This window comes from Tiliqua scincoides, chromosome 9 (genome assembly GCF_035046505.1).
Source record: "Tiliqua scincoides isolate rTilSci1 chromosome 9, rTilSci1.hap2, whole genome shotgun sequence".
NCBI classification, from domain to species: Eukaryota; Metazoa; Chordata; class Lepidosauria; order Squamata; family Scincidae; genus Tiliqua; species Tiliqua scincoides.
In genome coordinates this window covers 46,299,059-46,312,173 of record NC_089829.1, presented here as the reverse complement: position 1 = coordinate 46,312,173, position 13,115 = coordinate 46,299,059, and the positions used below count along the sequence as shown (strand labels likewise).

Below are 13,115 nucleotides of genomic sequence, written 5' to 3'. Positions count from 1 at the left end.
GTTTAAACAACAAAAAAGTCAAGTACCCAAAAATCAGATTGAGTGCCATTTGAAAAATACAGAACATTCTGACTATCACTCAAACCTAAAAAGATATATACCTGGAGTGTAAGTAAAACGCTGAGACTGGCTTTTTTTCCTTTTGCCATTGCAAACATAAAATTGCACCTGGACAGCAGCTGTAATTGCTTTGTTGTGGTATGGAGGAACTTCAAGAACAATTGTAGCCTGAATGAAAAGGAATAAAATTACATATGAACTGCAACTATGAACCCCATAAAAGTCCACTCACCCTCAAAGCCATCCGGGAGAGACACGTACTTCATGTACAAAAGAGATGCTTGACAGCCTGACCTTTAAGTGATGGCACTTCCTCCTAGAACTGCCTTCCCTGGGGAAGTCCACCAGGATTCCACATTGTTCCCTCCTATAGCTTCTTGTGCCCTTCAAAAGTCACACAACTACAATTTTTAATTGCCCATAACAAAGGCAATTGTCTTGGTGAACAACATTCCCATGTTGGGAAACACATAAGTAAAACAATCAGGGATACTTCTCCAGGATTAGTTTACTACTGAAATATCCAGACACAGTGTTGCTGCAAGCCACCAATCTGCAGGGATGCAAATACCCACCTGCTTAACCATAACAGGTACCTTGCTGCTGAAAAGGGCAAACTGTCAGCGACTAGTACTCTGTCCATGTGTGCAGCTAGCTGTGCATCAGACCTAACTGCCACCTCTTCATCTAACTTTTTTCCCACATAATTCTCTCCCTTGTCATTCTCCTCCTGCAACATTATATTTTCCCCACATTTCTGCCCCCTTAATATATTTAAGATCCCAAGTTTCATTTTTCACCCCACTTCCACTTAATTATTCTTTGACCCCAATTTTTAGACTTCTGTACCTCTCTTTTTTTCTGACAGTTTTTTCCTCTTAAAACAAACCCACTCTTCCTTTTTTCCAAATTGCCTGTCCTGGAAAGACTAGTACTACAGGTAGGGCCAATGTATCAGCAGGGGATCTGTTCTCGGACCCACCGCAGATATTGGAAACTGTAGATAAGCAAATCTGTGATTTTGGCCCCATAAGCCCTCCGAAGGGGACCAGAGCTGTGCTGAAGCCCTCCAAGGCAGCGCATATCCGTCCGCTGCCTCTGTGGGCTTCAGAATAGCTGTTTCAGGCAAAAAAGTGTCTTCCGGTTTCCTGGGAAAAACGGGGAAACAGGAAGTAATGGTTTTATGCTATAATAAAGTTTCTAGGGAAACTTCCCTGGGCCTCAGAATGCCTTATGGCATAAAACTATCATTTTCTGTTTCCCCTAGGAAACTAGAAGTCACGTTTTCAGACTGCCATTCTGAAGCCCGCAGAGGTAGTGGGCTTCAGAAAGCCCTCTGGAGGACTCAGGTGGGGCCAAAATTGGCTCAAGGTGGGTTTGGGGACCCATGTTGAGCTAGGTCCGCAGATACACAATCCGTGGATACAGAGGCTGCACCTGTATTATAAGAAAGGACTCCATGTCAGAGATGAGGTCTTTGGGGTGGGTTTAAGCTGTGCTACCCCTCACAAGCACTGCCTGGAGGGTACGGTGGAGGGGAGAGAGATCAGGACACATAAGGGAGAACTGGCACCCTTCCTGAAAGCTGCTTTGCTCCTAAGTCCTGGAATCTTTTTTTGCACAGTTCTGATTCAACAGCAACAATTGAATCAGTTATCTTTCCTTAAATTCTGTCACTCAAAACCAAAAGTGTATGACTAGTCATGTTATAATCCTTTTGATATGTTACTTACAAAGCAATGGCATTTTTAAAAAGCCCATCCGATTGCAGCTCTTTCTGGTCCTTTCATTAGGAGGAAAGAATATGGATTATGAGATCAACTGAAAGGATCAGAAGATACTCCATAACTCACTTCAATGTATCCCTAGTATTTGCTACCTATTTTTGGACCAACTGTAAGCTAATCTTGGCTAAGAAGCAAAAAGGATAAACAAAATTAATTTCTCACACATCAGAAACATTCTCACCTCTTGACTCCTTTCTCTAATTATCTTTCCTTCTACTTCCCACTGAGGTCTTCCATCTATTAAGATAAAAATATTAGTTATGTAGCACGATATTCAATATCATCCAATCATTGAAACAAATATAGACTGACTTTAAAATGCTTAATATTTTTCTTTTAAAAACAAGAAGTTTCTCTCCTTGAAAGAAGTCCTCAATATTTGTACCATGACGATGCGTAGTAAAGGACAGGTATAACCTAATTATCCAGATTTTTTACCTGTGGTTTTATCTCAACAAGATGAGAAGGGCCCTTTAAATTAAAGCAAAAAAAGTCATTTAACAATAGCCTCATTAATGCAAGAGAGGGCAACTGACTGACCATCAATGATTCTCTCTCCAGGCACTTAAAACAGCTTCACTCCAAGGCAAGTGAACCCTCCCAACCCCTGAAAAAGTAAAAGAAAGATAATCACTTTGCATTCCTTCCCAGCACTGCTCTGGGTGAAGAGAGGGGTTGCTGCTTCAGAGTGAAGCTTTTCTAAGCATCTGAAGAAAGACTGATTGATGGATTTTCCACCTAATGACTCTGTCTTACATCACAAAGGTCAGCAAGGCCGTTTTTAAATCACGAGCAAAGGGACATTGTTTTTTAAATGGATTTGCTTTAATGCAATTTTTGCCATCCATGTGAATACTGGGAAGGGAACCCTCACAAATAATGAGACTCAACCTGTAGCATCATCTCAGTCTGTTGTACAACCCTTGATTATTCAGAACAAAGGTGAAAGGGAATGAAAGGGCTTGACTGATTGCGTAAGGGAAGGCTTAACTGGTATATGCACACAAACTGTGTTTCAAAGAAGAGTTTGTAATCAGGAAGGAAAGCCAGTTGCCACAAAGCCACAACCGTTTTGGCACAGAGCAAAAAAAAACAGTCAAATAGTGGCTGATCAACACAACCAGAGGTGGAAAGACTTATGGCTGGGGTGTTGGAAAATGGTAAATGCAAAATAACAATGGTGCAAGAAGCTCCTGCACACAATAACCTGCCTTGGAGGCAGCATTACTTGAAAAAATTGATGCACAAAAATGGTCGTCCTTGCAAAAAGAAAAAAATTGAAAAGCCCTAACTATGAATTTTGTGTGAACCATATCATGCCCACAAACTGGTGTCTTGAGGCCAACAAACCAGGATTTGAAGTTGGTTTGTAAACTATAGTTTGTGCTGACTGTGATTTCATATGTCTGAATTCAGAGACCACTGATAAACTGCTGTTGAAACAGAGCCATGGATGCAAGTGGCTACTGCAACATGAAGACAAGAATAAACCTACAAAGTTGAGTCCTGAGTGCATGAGAAACAAAGCAGACAAGCAGCTCTAATCTACTGATTAGATATACCCCTGGATGATTGCACCATTGTTTGAGTTCTTAATCACCATTAGTAAAAATCATGATTTTGTATTAGGCCTGAATCCCATCACTCACTATCAGAAGTCTACACAAATCTATATCATCCTAAGAGTTATAACAGTAGTGAAATCATTACTAGCCTTCACTAAAACCAGCATCAACGTTCCTAATATATCCACCACTGCTATAGACTTAGAAACAGATTCAGAAGAATTTTCCAAGGGCAAGATGCCAACAGGGAAACACAGAGACAATCCAACATAAAGGGAATGTGGAGCTGCACTGGGTTGAAATGAACACGGTTTTTAAAACTATCAAGATGTTGGTTTATCTTCTTACTAAAATGCTTAGGCATCACTGAGGACAGCAGGGCTGCTGCCCTGCAGGCTGGATCTGGCACCTACCACGATCCTTTCCCCAGGTGAACGGAAATTACTGTTCCGCAAGAGGTCCTCCATTTCATGCCACAGATTGCCCCCAACCTTCACACTGGCCAGCCATGCGTGCCCAGAAATCCAGGCACAAAGCCTGCTGGGGCAACAGACCCCAGAAATGACCTATGACGCAAAAGGGAGGCCTCTGGGAGGAACAGTAAGCTCTGTCTGCACCTGAGATGCCTTTATTGGCATGCAGTGATCTCCACTTTGGAGACCACTAACTAAGACAGCTCTAACAACTGCCCTATGCCAGGGGTTCTCAAACTTCTTGGGAGTAAGCCTCTTGAGGTAAGTTTGTGCAGCAACAAAAAAGGCAGCAACAGGATCCCCAGGATCACACTGCTGTGGGGGCAGGGGGGCCTTTTCCCTAACAGAGCTTACCTCCTACCAGGGTTCAGAGGGTGCAGCCTGGCAAGCCATGCAGCCTGGCGGAGCTGGACTGGGTTATCAGCTAAGGGCTGGAAACAACTACCAGGAAAAGATGTTAAATAATACTGTATATTTTATATATACTGGCACAAAAATAAAATATAGTGGACCTCTCTACACCCAGGTTTCAGTTTGAGGTAGCAATTGTCTTCATGCTTAAGTGAAGACAGAGTCAGAGGTTGTTATCTTTAGCTGTTTCACTTTAACCCTAGAAACAAGGCATTTTCATTATCTGAAACATGTTATTGACATACCTTGCCCTTTCTCAAGAAATATTACTTTTGATTCTGGAAGGAAGTTAGATCCAGTAACAACCATTTCATGGCCCCCGTTTACCAAGCAACTGTTGATGCTGTATTTCTCTATTTGAGGAAGTTCTTGAGCTGATCTCTGAGCTTTGTAAAAAAAATATATATATATAGAACATGTAAATATGCTGAAATTGATGTAGCCACTCAGAAATTATGACTAAGCTAGTAAAAGTAGCAAAAATCTAAATTTACTGTGTCATAGAATTTGATTCAGTTGTCTACTGTAGACAGTTACTGGTAATTACTCTTAAGGAAAAGGCAAACAATGAGAGGGAATGCACTCTGCATCAATGTGCAGTTATACAAATATTCTATTTTATACACACACACCCAGAATTAATACTCTACAATAATTCTTTGCCATTTCAAATCTGTGTAAAACCTTTGCTTCGTAGCAGACTGACCATATATTTAAAGTGATTTGGGAGGACTAGATCTAAAGTATTGCTCTATCTTCCAGATTCACTACAGCCTTTACAATTAGTTTCATCCCTACAGCAACCTTGTCATTAAAGCTTAAAAAAATCATTTGCTCATTAATGGTGATGGCTGCACTTTTTTCTTTCATCATTGTTTTTTGTACCACACCTGCTCCTGCTGGTTGCGATTTGCATGCATGTATAAATGATCCTGTGGCATGCCATAAGGTCATTTTCTGGTGTATTTTAGGGGGAAAACTAAGCTCCTAAACAGCAGGAGCTAGCTGCCAGGATCATTGTCTGCACTTCGAGTGCTGCTGAAGCTGTCACTGCCTGCAGAGACATGACAAAAAACTGTTTAAAAGTTTGAAAAAGAAAAAAGCCTCACCAACACCACAGCACAGATTCCAGGACAACAATGGCGACTAGGAGAGGGGTCAAAGGCAAGGCTACCTTTAGTGTTCTTGCCGAATCAGTCACAAATTTTAAGTTCCATAAAAAGAGCTAAAATTATTCGTATTTTGTTCTCAAAAGCACTTTCAATATTTTCAATTCCCTGTATTCAAAAATACTTAAACTTTATAAATGCAGTTTGATTCTTTAAGTTAACAGCCAACGTACTAAGGATAAGGGAAAATAAACTTACAGCATTCAACCGGTATTGAAGCTACTTGAAGGGACAACACTTTTCCACTAGGTTGTGGGATGTGTACTCGAAATACAAGTCGCACTCTTGTATTTTTCCTTCCAATATCTGTCTCCCCTTTACGAAGTTCTATATCTGAATTGCGGAGTTTCAGAATACCTGCACAATCAATACTGTAGAAGACCAGAGGGTCGAATTAAAAATTACAAGCCATTTATTGTTTACAACATAATGCATATGTATTTATCTTACACCACCACCCAAATTGTTCTTGCTGGTGTTTGAATACCAGTCCGAAACAGGAAAAAACAAAACCAATTCCAAAATCCATTGACTTTCTTCATTCATTTATGCTATGCGCTGCAGGACTTGGTTGAGTTCTCAATACTCCATCCCCATACCGTAACACACAAATGAAGAAAAATGAAGTGCTATTTGTACCCTATTTAAAAAAAATACCACTGACCAAGTTTAGTTATGGGGCAACACATAAGACACATAGTTATGCTTGTAACACATAAGAAAATGTGATATGTTTTTATATTTGCATGAAAATAGTATTATGAAGTAGAATGCACATGTAACAACATTCTTGCACTGTTCAATTTATTATGAAAAATATTTGCCCATTAACTGGACACTGTGGAAACGCAATGTTCTACAAACATGTAGTGGTACAACAGACAAACTGAGCACAGGCATGGCCTGGTATCCAAGGGGGTTCTGCAACAGAACCTCCACGGTTACTTGAAACTGTGGATACCAGAGAAAGCTCCCCAATCCTCCAGAGGCTGTGTACATTTGTCTATAGCCTCTTCTGGGCTCAGACTCTTAGAGCAAAAAAGTCACTTCCCCAGGCATCCTTATAAGGCATAAAAAAATCACTTCTGGTATTATTTTGTTGTATTTGTAGTACAGGGCAGCCCACACATCCTCGGATTGGGTCTGTGGATTGTGTCTGTGGCGCCCCACATAAAATGATTTTTTTCCATTCTAAGTTTCAGTCTGAGCCCGGCAGAGACTCTGAATGGACCTGCACAGCCTCTGCTGGGCTCAGACAACCTTTCAGAGGCAAAGGGAGCAGAGCTTGCCTCCAGAGGGGGTGTGCAGGGGGGGCGCCACAGAACCAATCCATGAATAAGTGAATCCAAGGATATGGGGACTACCCTGTACTACTAATACAACAAAATAATTTTTTAAAAACTAAACAACAAAATATAACACCACCACTAAAATTTTCAAAGACTGAGAAGTTTAGGAAAATAAGAAGGTCTTAGCACTGGAAGGATAGTAAAGTATGTGCCAAGTGAGCCTCTCTGTGGAGAACATTCCATAATAATATATATGTAATATATAATGATTGTATGCCAATTCTATGCTTGGGATCATTAGAAAAGGTATTGAGAACAAAACGGCTAATATTATAATGCCGTTGTACAAATCGATGGTAAGGCCACACCTGGAGTATTGTGTCCAGTTCTGGTCGCCGCATCTCAAAAAAGACATAGTGGAAATGGAAAAGGTGCAAAAGAGAGCGACTAAGATGATTACGGGGCTGGGGCACCTTCCTTATGAGGAAAGGCTACGGCGTTTGGACTTCTTCAGCCTAGAAAAGAGACGCCTGAGGGGGGACATGATTGAGACATACAAAATTATGCAGGAGATGGACAGAGTGGACAGAGAGATGCTCTTTACACTTTCGTATAACACCAGAACCAGGGGACAACCACTAAAATTGAGTGTTGGGAGAGTTAGGACAGGCAAAGAAAATATTTCTTTACTCAGCGTGTGGTTGGTCTGTGGAACTCCTTGCCACAGGATGTGGTGAAGGCATCTGGCCTAGATGCCTTTAAAATGGGATTGGACAAGTTTCTGGAGGAAAAATCCATTACAGGTTACAAGACATGATGTGTTTGTGCAACCTCCTGATTTTAGAATAGGGCTATGTCAGATGCAAGGGAGGGCACCAGGATGCAGGTCTCGTTATCAGGTGTGCTCCCTGGGGCATTTGGTGGGCCGCTGTGAGATACAGGAAGCTGGACTAGATGGGCCTATGGCCTGATCCAGTGGGGCTGTTCTTATGTTCTTATTGTATATTAAAATATGCAATATGTTATTTTTAATAATAATAATAATAATAATAATAATAATATAAAGGGAACCACGATTGAAAAGATGGGGCACCTAGTCCCTCATCACCATCCGCCTGATCTCAGATAGCTGGGTGCCTGGAAGAGGCCCTGCAAAGATGACATGGTGCTTGGGCTCATATAGGTGGTGGCAGTCCTTAAGCCATTTCTGCCCAACAATGCATATCATGCAACAGAGACCAAATGTGTATACCTGTGGGTTGGGCAAAAATGGGTTAAGGTACCTTGGTCTCAAGCAGCATAACTGAGCACCAGCAGTCTGAAGTGAGCTTGGAAATACACAAGAAGCCAGTGGAGCTGTTTAAGCACCACTGAAATGCATTCCAGTCAACCACCCAGAGTCAGCAACATTAAGATACCAACATTAATATCAACAAATTTGAACTAACAGGCTTCAAGCAGTTTTCAAAGGCAAACCCATGTATAATGTGCTACTGTAGCTTAATATGGAGGCTGAACTGTTGGCAACCTTCAGTCTCGAAAGACTATGGTATGGCGCTCTGAATGGTGGTTCTGGAACATCGCCTAGTGTGGCTGAAAAGGCCAATCCGGGAGTGACAATCCCTTCCACACTGGGAGCAAGTGCAGTCTGTCCCTGGTCTGTCTCCCTGGCTATGGGCCTTCCTTCTTTGCCTCAGACTGTTGGCCAAGTGTCTCTTCAAACTGGGAAAGGCCATGCTGCACAGCCTGCCTCCAAGCGGGCCGCTCAGAGGCCAGGGTTTCCCACCTGTTGAGGTTTACTCCTAAGGCCTTCAGATCCCTCTTGCAGATGTCCTTGTATCGCAGCTGTGGTCTACCTGTAGGGCGCTTTCCTTGCACGAGTTCTCCATAGAGGAGATCCTTTGGGATCCAGCCATCATCCATTCTCACGACATGACCGAGCCAACGCAGGCGCCTCTGTTTCAGCAGTGCATACATGCTAGGGATTCCAGCACGTTCCAGGACTGTGTTGTTTGGAACTTTGTCCTGCCAGGTGATGCTGGGAATGCGTCGGAGGCAGCGCATGTGGAAAGCTAGCATGAATAACCACAGTAAAACGATCCCTAGCTACTATCCTATGAACTAGCTATCACTGGCAGAAGGTGCTCCCATCATACAGCATAGCCCACTTTGACCTCCTGTGGGAAACCTGAACCCACGAGCATTCCCATATTGCAGATATCAGGGGGTAATGCAACACCATCTAGATCAGACTGAACAAAACCTGTCTGGGCAAATGATTTACCCATTACCACCACTTCCATATTTTCTTGATATACCTATCACCCCCCCCCCCACTCCATCCCCAGACCTGAGAAATCTGAAATACAGTTACTTGATGAAAGAATCTTCTCACATACCTGGCTGACATATTGTTTTCAGGAAGAAGTGGAATTTCCAAGACCTTTGTGCTCGTAATGATTACTTCTTGACTAGCAGTAGCAACTGTTTTCCCAGTGATTCTGTGCACCTGGTAGAAGGCATGTGGTCGTAAGTAACGATCATCTGCTGTTCCAATGAACATCTGTAGGTTTACTGGCTTTTCACTGTAACCCAGGAGCTGATGGAAGAGAAAGATGGAAGATACCATTCTTGAACATTAAAATACCCAGTTATAGAAGTTATTTGCGCAAAACAAACTGCAAAAATATTTTGTACAATACAAAGGGTAAAACAAACGCAAAACTTTTTACAAAAATAAGAATCTGATAGCCAGAGAGACACACCAAACAGTATAGTCTGCAAGAAGCTGAGTTTAAGATTTGTTTCAGTTTTAATTTCTAGGAAAGACTGTTCTATTTTCTTTTTTCAGCTCCAACTGTTCAAAGTTTTTAATATCTATTAATGTATTAAATACACACACACACACACACACACACACACACACACACTCTCACTCTCTCTCTACAGAGGGAGGGACTGTACTGTGTCAAGCCCCGCTTGGCAACAGGGATCACGGTTCCGATCCGTCGTTAAGCGGCACACGACTAGAACTCTGAGGTAAGTCACTATTTTAAGCATTCCTTTTATTGTAATCTGGATGGTCCAACATGTGGCCTGCAGGCTGCATGCAGCCTGTGAGGTCTCTTTTGGCAACCCTCGAAAAGCCCAGTCACAACCACCAACTTCCCCAGCTTCAGCAGTTTTTCAATCTCCCTGCTGCACCATTTCCATTTCTCCTTGGAGAAGGAGCCTCCTCCTCCTGATTCTCCTGTTGCTGCCTCCTCCAAGTAACTTTGGCAGCTCAGAACCCAGAAGAAATTGGCATCTGGGCCCTCAGGGGGTGACGCCAGGGTCTTGCACCTCCCTTAGCATAAAAAGTTGAACCGCCCTGTTTCAGAAAGTGAATAGGGAGCTAAAGCAAAGAAGAGCAGTTTACCTACATCTCCTAGTGAGTTCACAGCTGAAGTAAAATTTGAACTGGCTCATAGAGATTAAAAATTATGTCTATTTAATAGCAACCAATATATTACCAAAACTTTTTTTAAAAGAAAGTGAAGTATCCCACGGATAAGACATACAACCTTATTATACAGGTGGGCTCGGACAACCCAATAAGCCATGGTTTATTCATGCAGGAACATGGCCTGAACCTATACGTGCCCGCTCTCCACATCTCCATGACTCTTCCAAACTATGGTGTACAAGCCACTATGAAACCAGCATTTGAGGCCAAAATGTAACTCTAGTTTTAAATGGTTGGTTAAGGATTTAGACTGGGGAGAAAGAGCCCCTACTTCGCAGGCAAGCTATCAAACTGAATGGGCCTATTTAAAGAGGGGCAGCATTTTGACTGCTTAAGAAATGGCCTGGCCTTACTACCTCATTATTTTCTGCAAATTCTAAGAGCTGCTGAGAACATGATGTTATAAACCAGGATATTTTAAGGAAGCAGCAATGTGCTGTATCAATGTACTCATCTTAAATTAACTGCCTTTAATACAATGTGCTTTTGAAACTCACTACGGTGTGAACTATTTACTGTCCATTATTTTATTTTTAAGATGCACTGACTGACAGAAGTTGGAGCTGCCCTGGAGTGAACAACCAAAATGGAGCAAGAATAGAGGAAAGGCTATAGTTCAGTGACAGAGCATAAGCTTTGTATACAGAAATCTTAGGTTCAATCCATTTCTAATAAGGCTGGAAAAACCTGGAGAGCCACTGCCAGAGTAGGCAATACTGAGCTAGATGGACCAGTGGTCTGACTCTGAAGAAGGCAGCTTCATTTATGTTCATAATGGTGATACAAAACTGCATTTCTTAAATGTTCCCAAGTTTGTAAAAAGCACTTTACATATCCAACACGGTGACCAAATAGACTCCAACTTAGTCATACTCTAACAAAATGAACTTGACAAGGAAGTTGATTTTAAAAAAATGTTTGAAGTCATATTTTAGAATTGCATTCACAGTACATGGGTACCACAGTTCCCAATATTGTATTCCTTCTTCCTTCACCTCAAAGCCTCCTGCAGCTCTTAATAAATACAGTATTAAATACTTAACACCTCTTGCACTGCTCCACCACAGTTACTGCATTAACTGAGTGCCAAGTTGGGATAATTTAGATCCTGCCCAGTGCCTCAGGGGGTAGTGTTTCATTTCCTCCCTTTACTCTAACTGGGGTCTCACCAGCCTCCCAGCTACCTTAGTGAAACCATCAAGTTTTAAACGTATTGGGGGGGGGGGGGCTTTGAACTGCCACAGAACAATTAAGGGCGCAATCCTAACCCCTTATGCCAGCGCTTTCCAGCACTGGCATAGTGGTGCCAGTAGGACATGTGCTGCATCCTGCAGTTGGGTGTCACTTATGGAGACCTCCTCAAAGTAAGGGAATGTTTGTTCCCTTACCTCGGAGCTGCATTGCCTTTATGTCAGTGCTGGAAAGCACTAACATAAGGGGTTAGGATTCCGCCCTAAGTCAGAGGAAGGATTATATTTTTACACCCTTCTGTGATCACTGAAGATTCCAAATGTGGTTAGAATATCACAAAAGTACAGAGCAATAGAATATTGTTCACAAATGACTTCTTGTAAATGTGACTTGCTGCACTGAGGCATAAAATGAAAGTAAATTGTCATGGCAGACTTCAGCAATAGAAAACAAAAAATGCAACACTATTTTTAGATACTCTAACAATATCTAAAGTTGGATCTTCAAAATAAGGTTAATTGGATGATAAAATGCTTCCTACAAAATTCAACCCAGTGAACCAACTGCTGACGCATGACTCTCTCACTTCTACACCAAACACTCTCTCATTTCTATACCAAATCTTAGGGCAAAACTACATGTTACAAAGCCTGCAGCGATATAAGAGAGCCACCACTTTAAAAGATGACCCTCTGCCCAGTTAGTAGGAGTTAATTACAAGTATTTTTCATCCCAACCACATTCTATGGGGTCATTGCCCATGTGGATTCTGCCAAAGGAATATATTTCTTGTGGAAACTTTCCTTGAAAAAAACTGATACTAAAACTTATAAAAATGTACTTTGCTTTTACAGCTGTCATCATCTGCACAGCTAGCTCTGTTTAAAAAAACCCAATACAGAAGCAACTCTTAGTTCATCTAGGAAAATGAAATATTTTTCAAGCCCTTATCAAATACTGAAATCAAACTAGCCTGTACATTTCCCCCCATAAGTAAGTGCACATTAATACTGTTTAACACTCTCAATGTCATTCACAGCACACACTTGCCTACTACAAAACGCATTCTACCACTACCTTGAATAATTTCTATGAATGCATGTTGAGGACAAGTGTTAAGTTTTATGACTCAATTTAGACAATAACCCAAACCAGGCTTTGAGGATTCAGGAATGTGCTGTGGGTTCATAAACACCTTTTCCTCCTATGTGCAAATTCTTTTATCCAGCCCATGTTACTCCAACAGTCATTTGCTATGCAAGACCACTTTAGACCATGGTTTAGAGCAGGGGTGTCCAAATTTTTTGGCAGGAGGGCCACATCATCTCTCTGACACTGTGTTGGGGTTCGAATTAATTTACATTTCAAATTTGAATAAATTTACATAAATGAATATATTAAAGATGAACTTATATGAATGAATGAAGGTCTTGCAATTGCTCAAGGCCTATAAAAGGCCTTGCACAAAGCAAGGCTGGCCTTTCCTTTGCTGCTGCTACTGCATCACAGAAGTGAAACAGCAAGCAGTGGAGGGAGCCCTTATCCCACAGCTCACGCTAGTGGTCAAACAGTCGCCTTCACGCTCAGAGCAGTTGCGTCGGGCCAGTGTGGGCTCCAACAAATCTCCGGAGGGCCAGAGGATCATTGGAGACTAGGGGGTCCCTG

At 41.9% G+C, this 13,115-nt stretch overlaps 1 protein-coding gene across 1 annotated transcript in view; it reads right to left on the bottom strand.

The window, feature by feature from the left end:
• NFATC3 (nuclear factor of activated T cells 3) overlaps positions 1–13,115 on the bottom strand; it is a 72,445-nt gene that overhangs the window by 17,697 nt on the left and 41,633 nt on the right. Inside the window, exons 4-8 of the mRNA XM_066637481.1 lie at positions 9,154–9,353; positions 5,664–5,836; positions 4,542–4,682; positions 2,029–2,084; positions 102–228 (exon numbers count right to left, since the gene is read on the bottom strand). Of these exons, the coding sequence (XP_066493578.1) occupies positions 102–228; positions 2,029–2,084; positions 4,542–4,682; positions 5,664–5,836; positions 9,154–9,353 (697 nt within the window). The remainder of the gene's footprint in view (positions 1–101; positions 229–2,028; positions 2,085–4,541; positions 4,683–5,663; positions 5,837–9,153; positions 9,354–13,115) is intronic.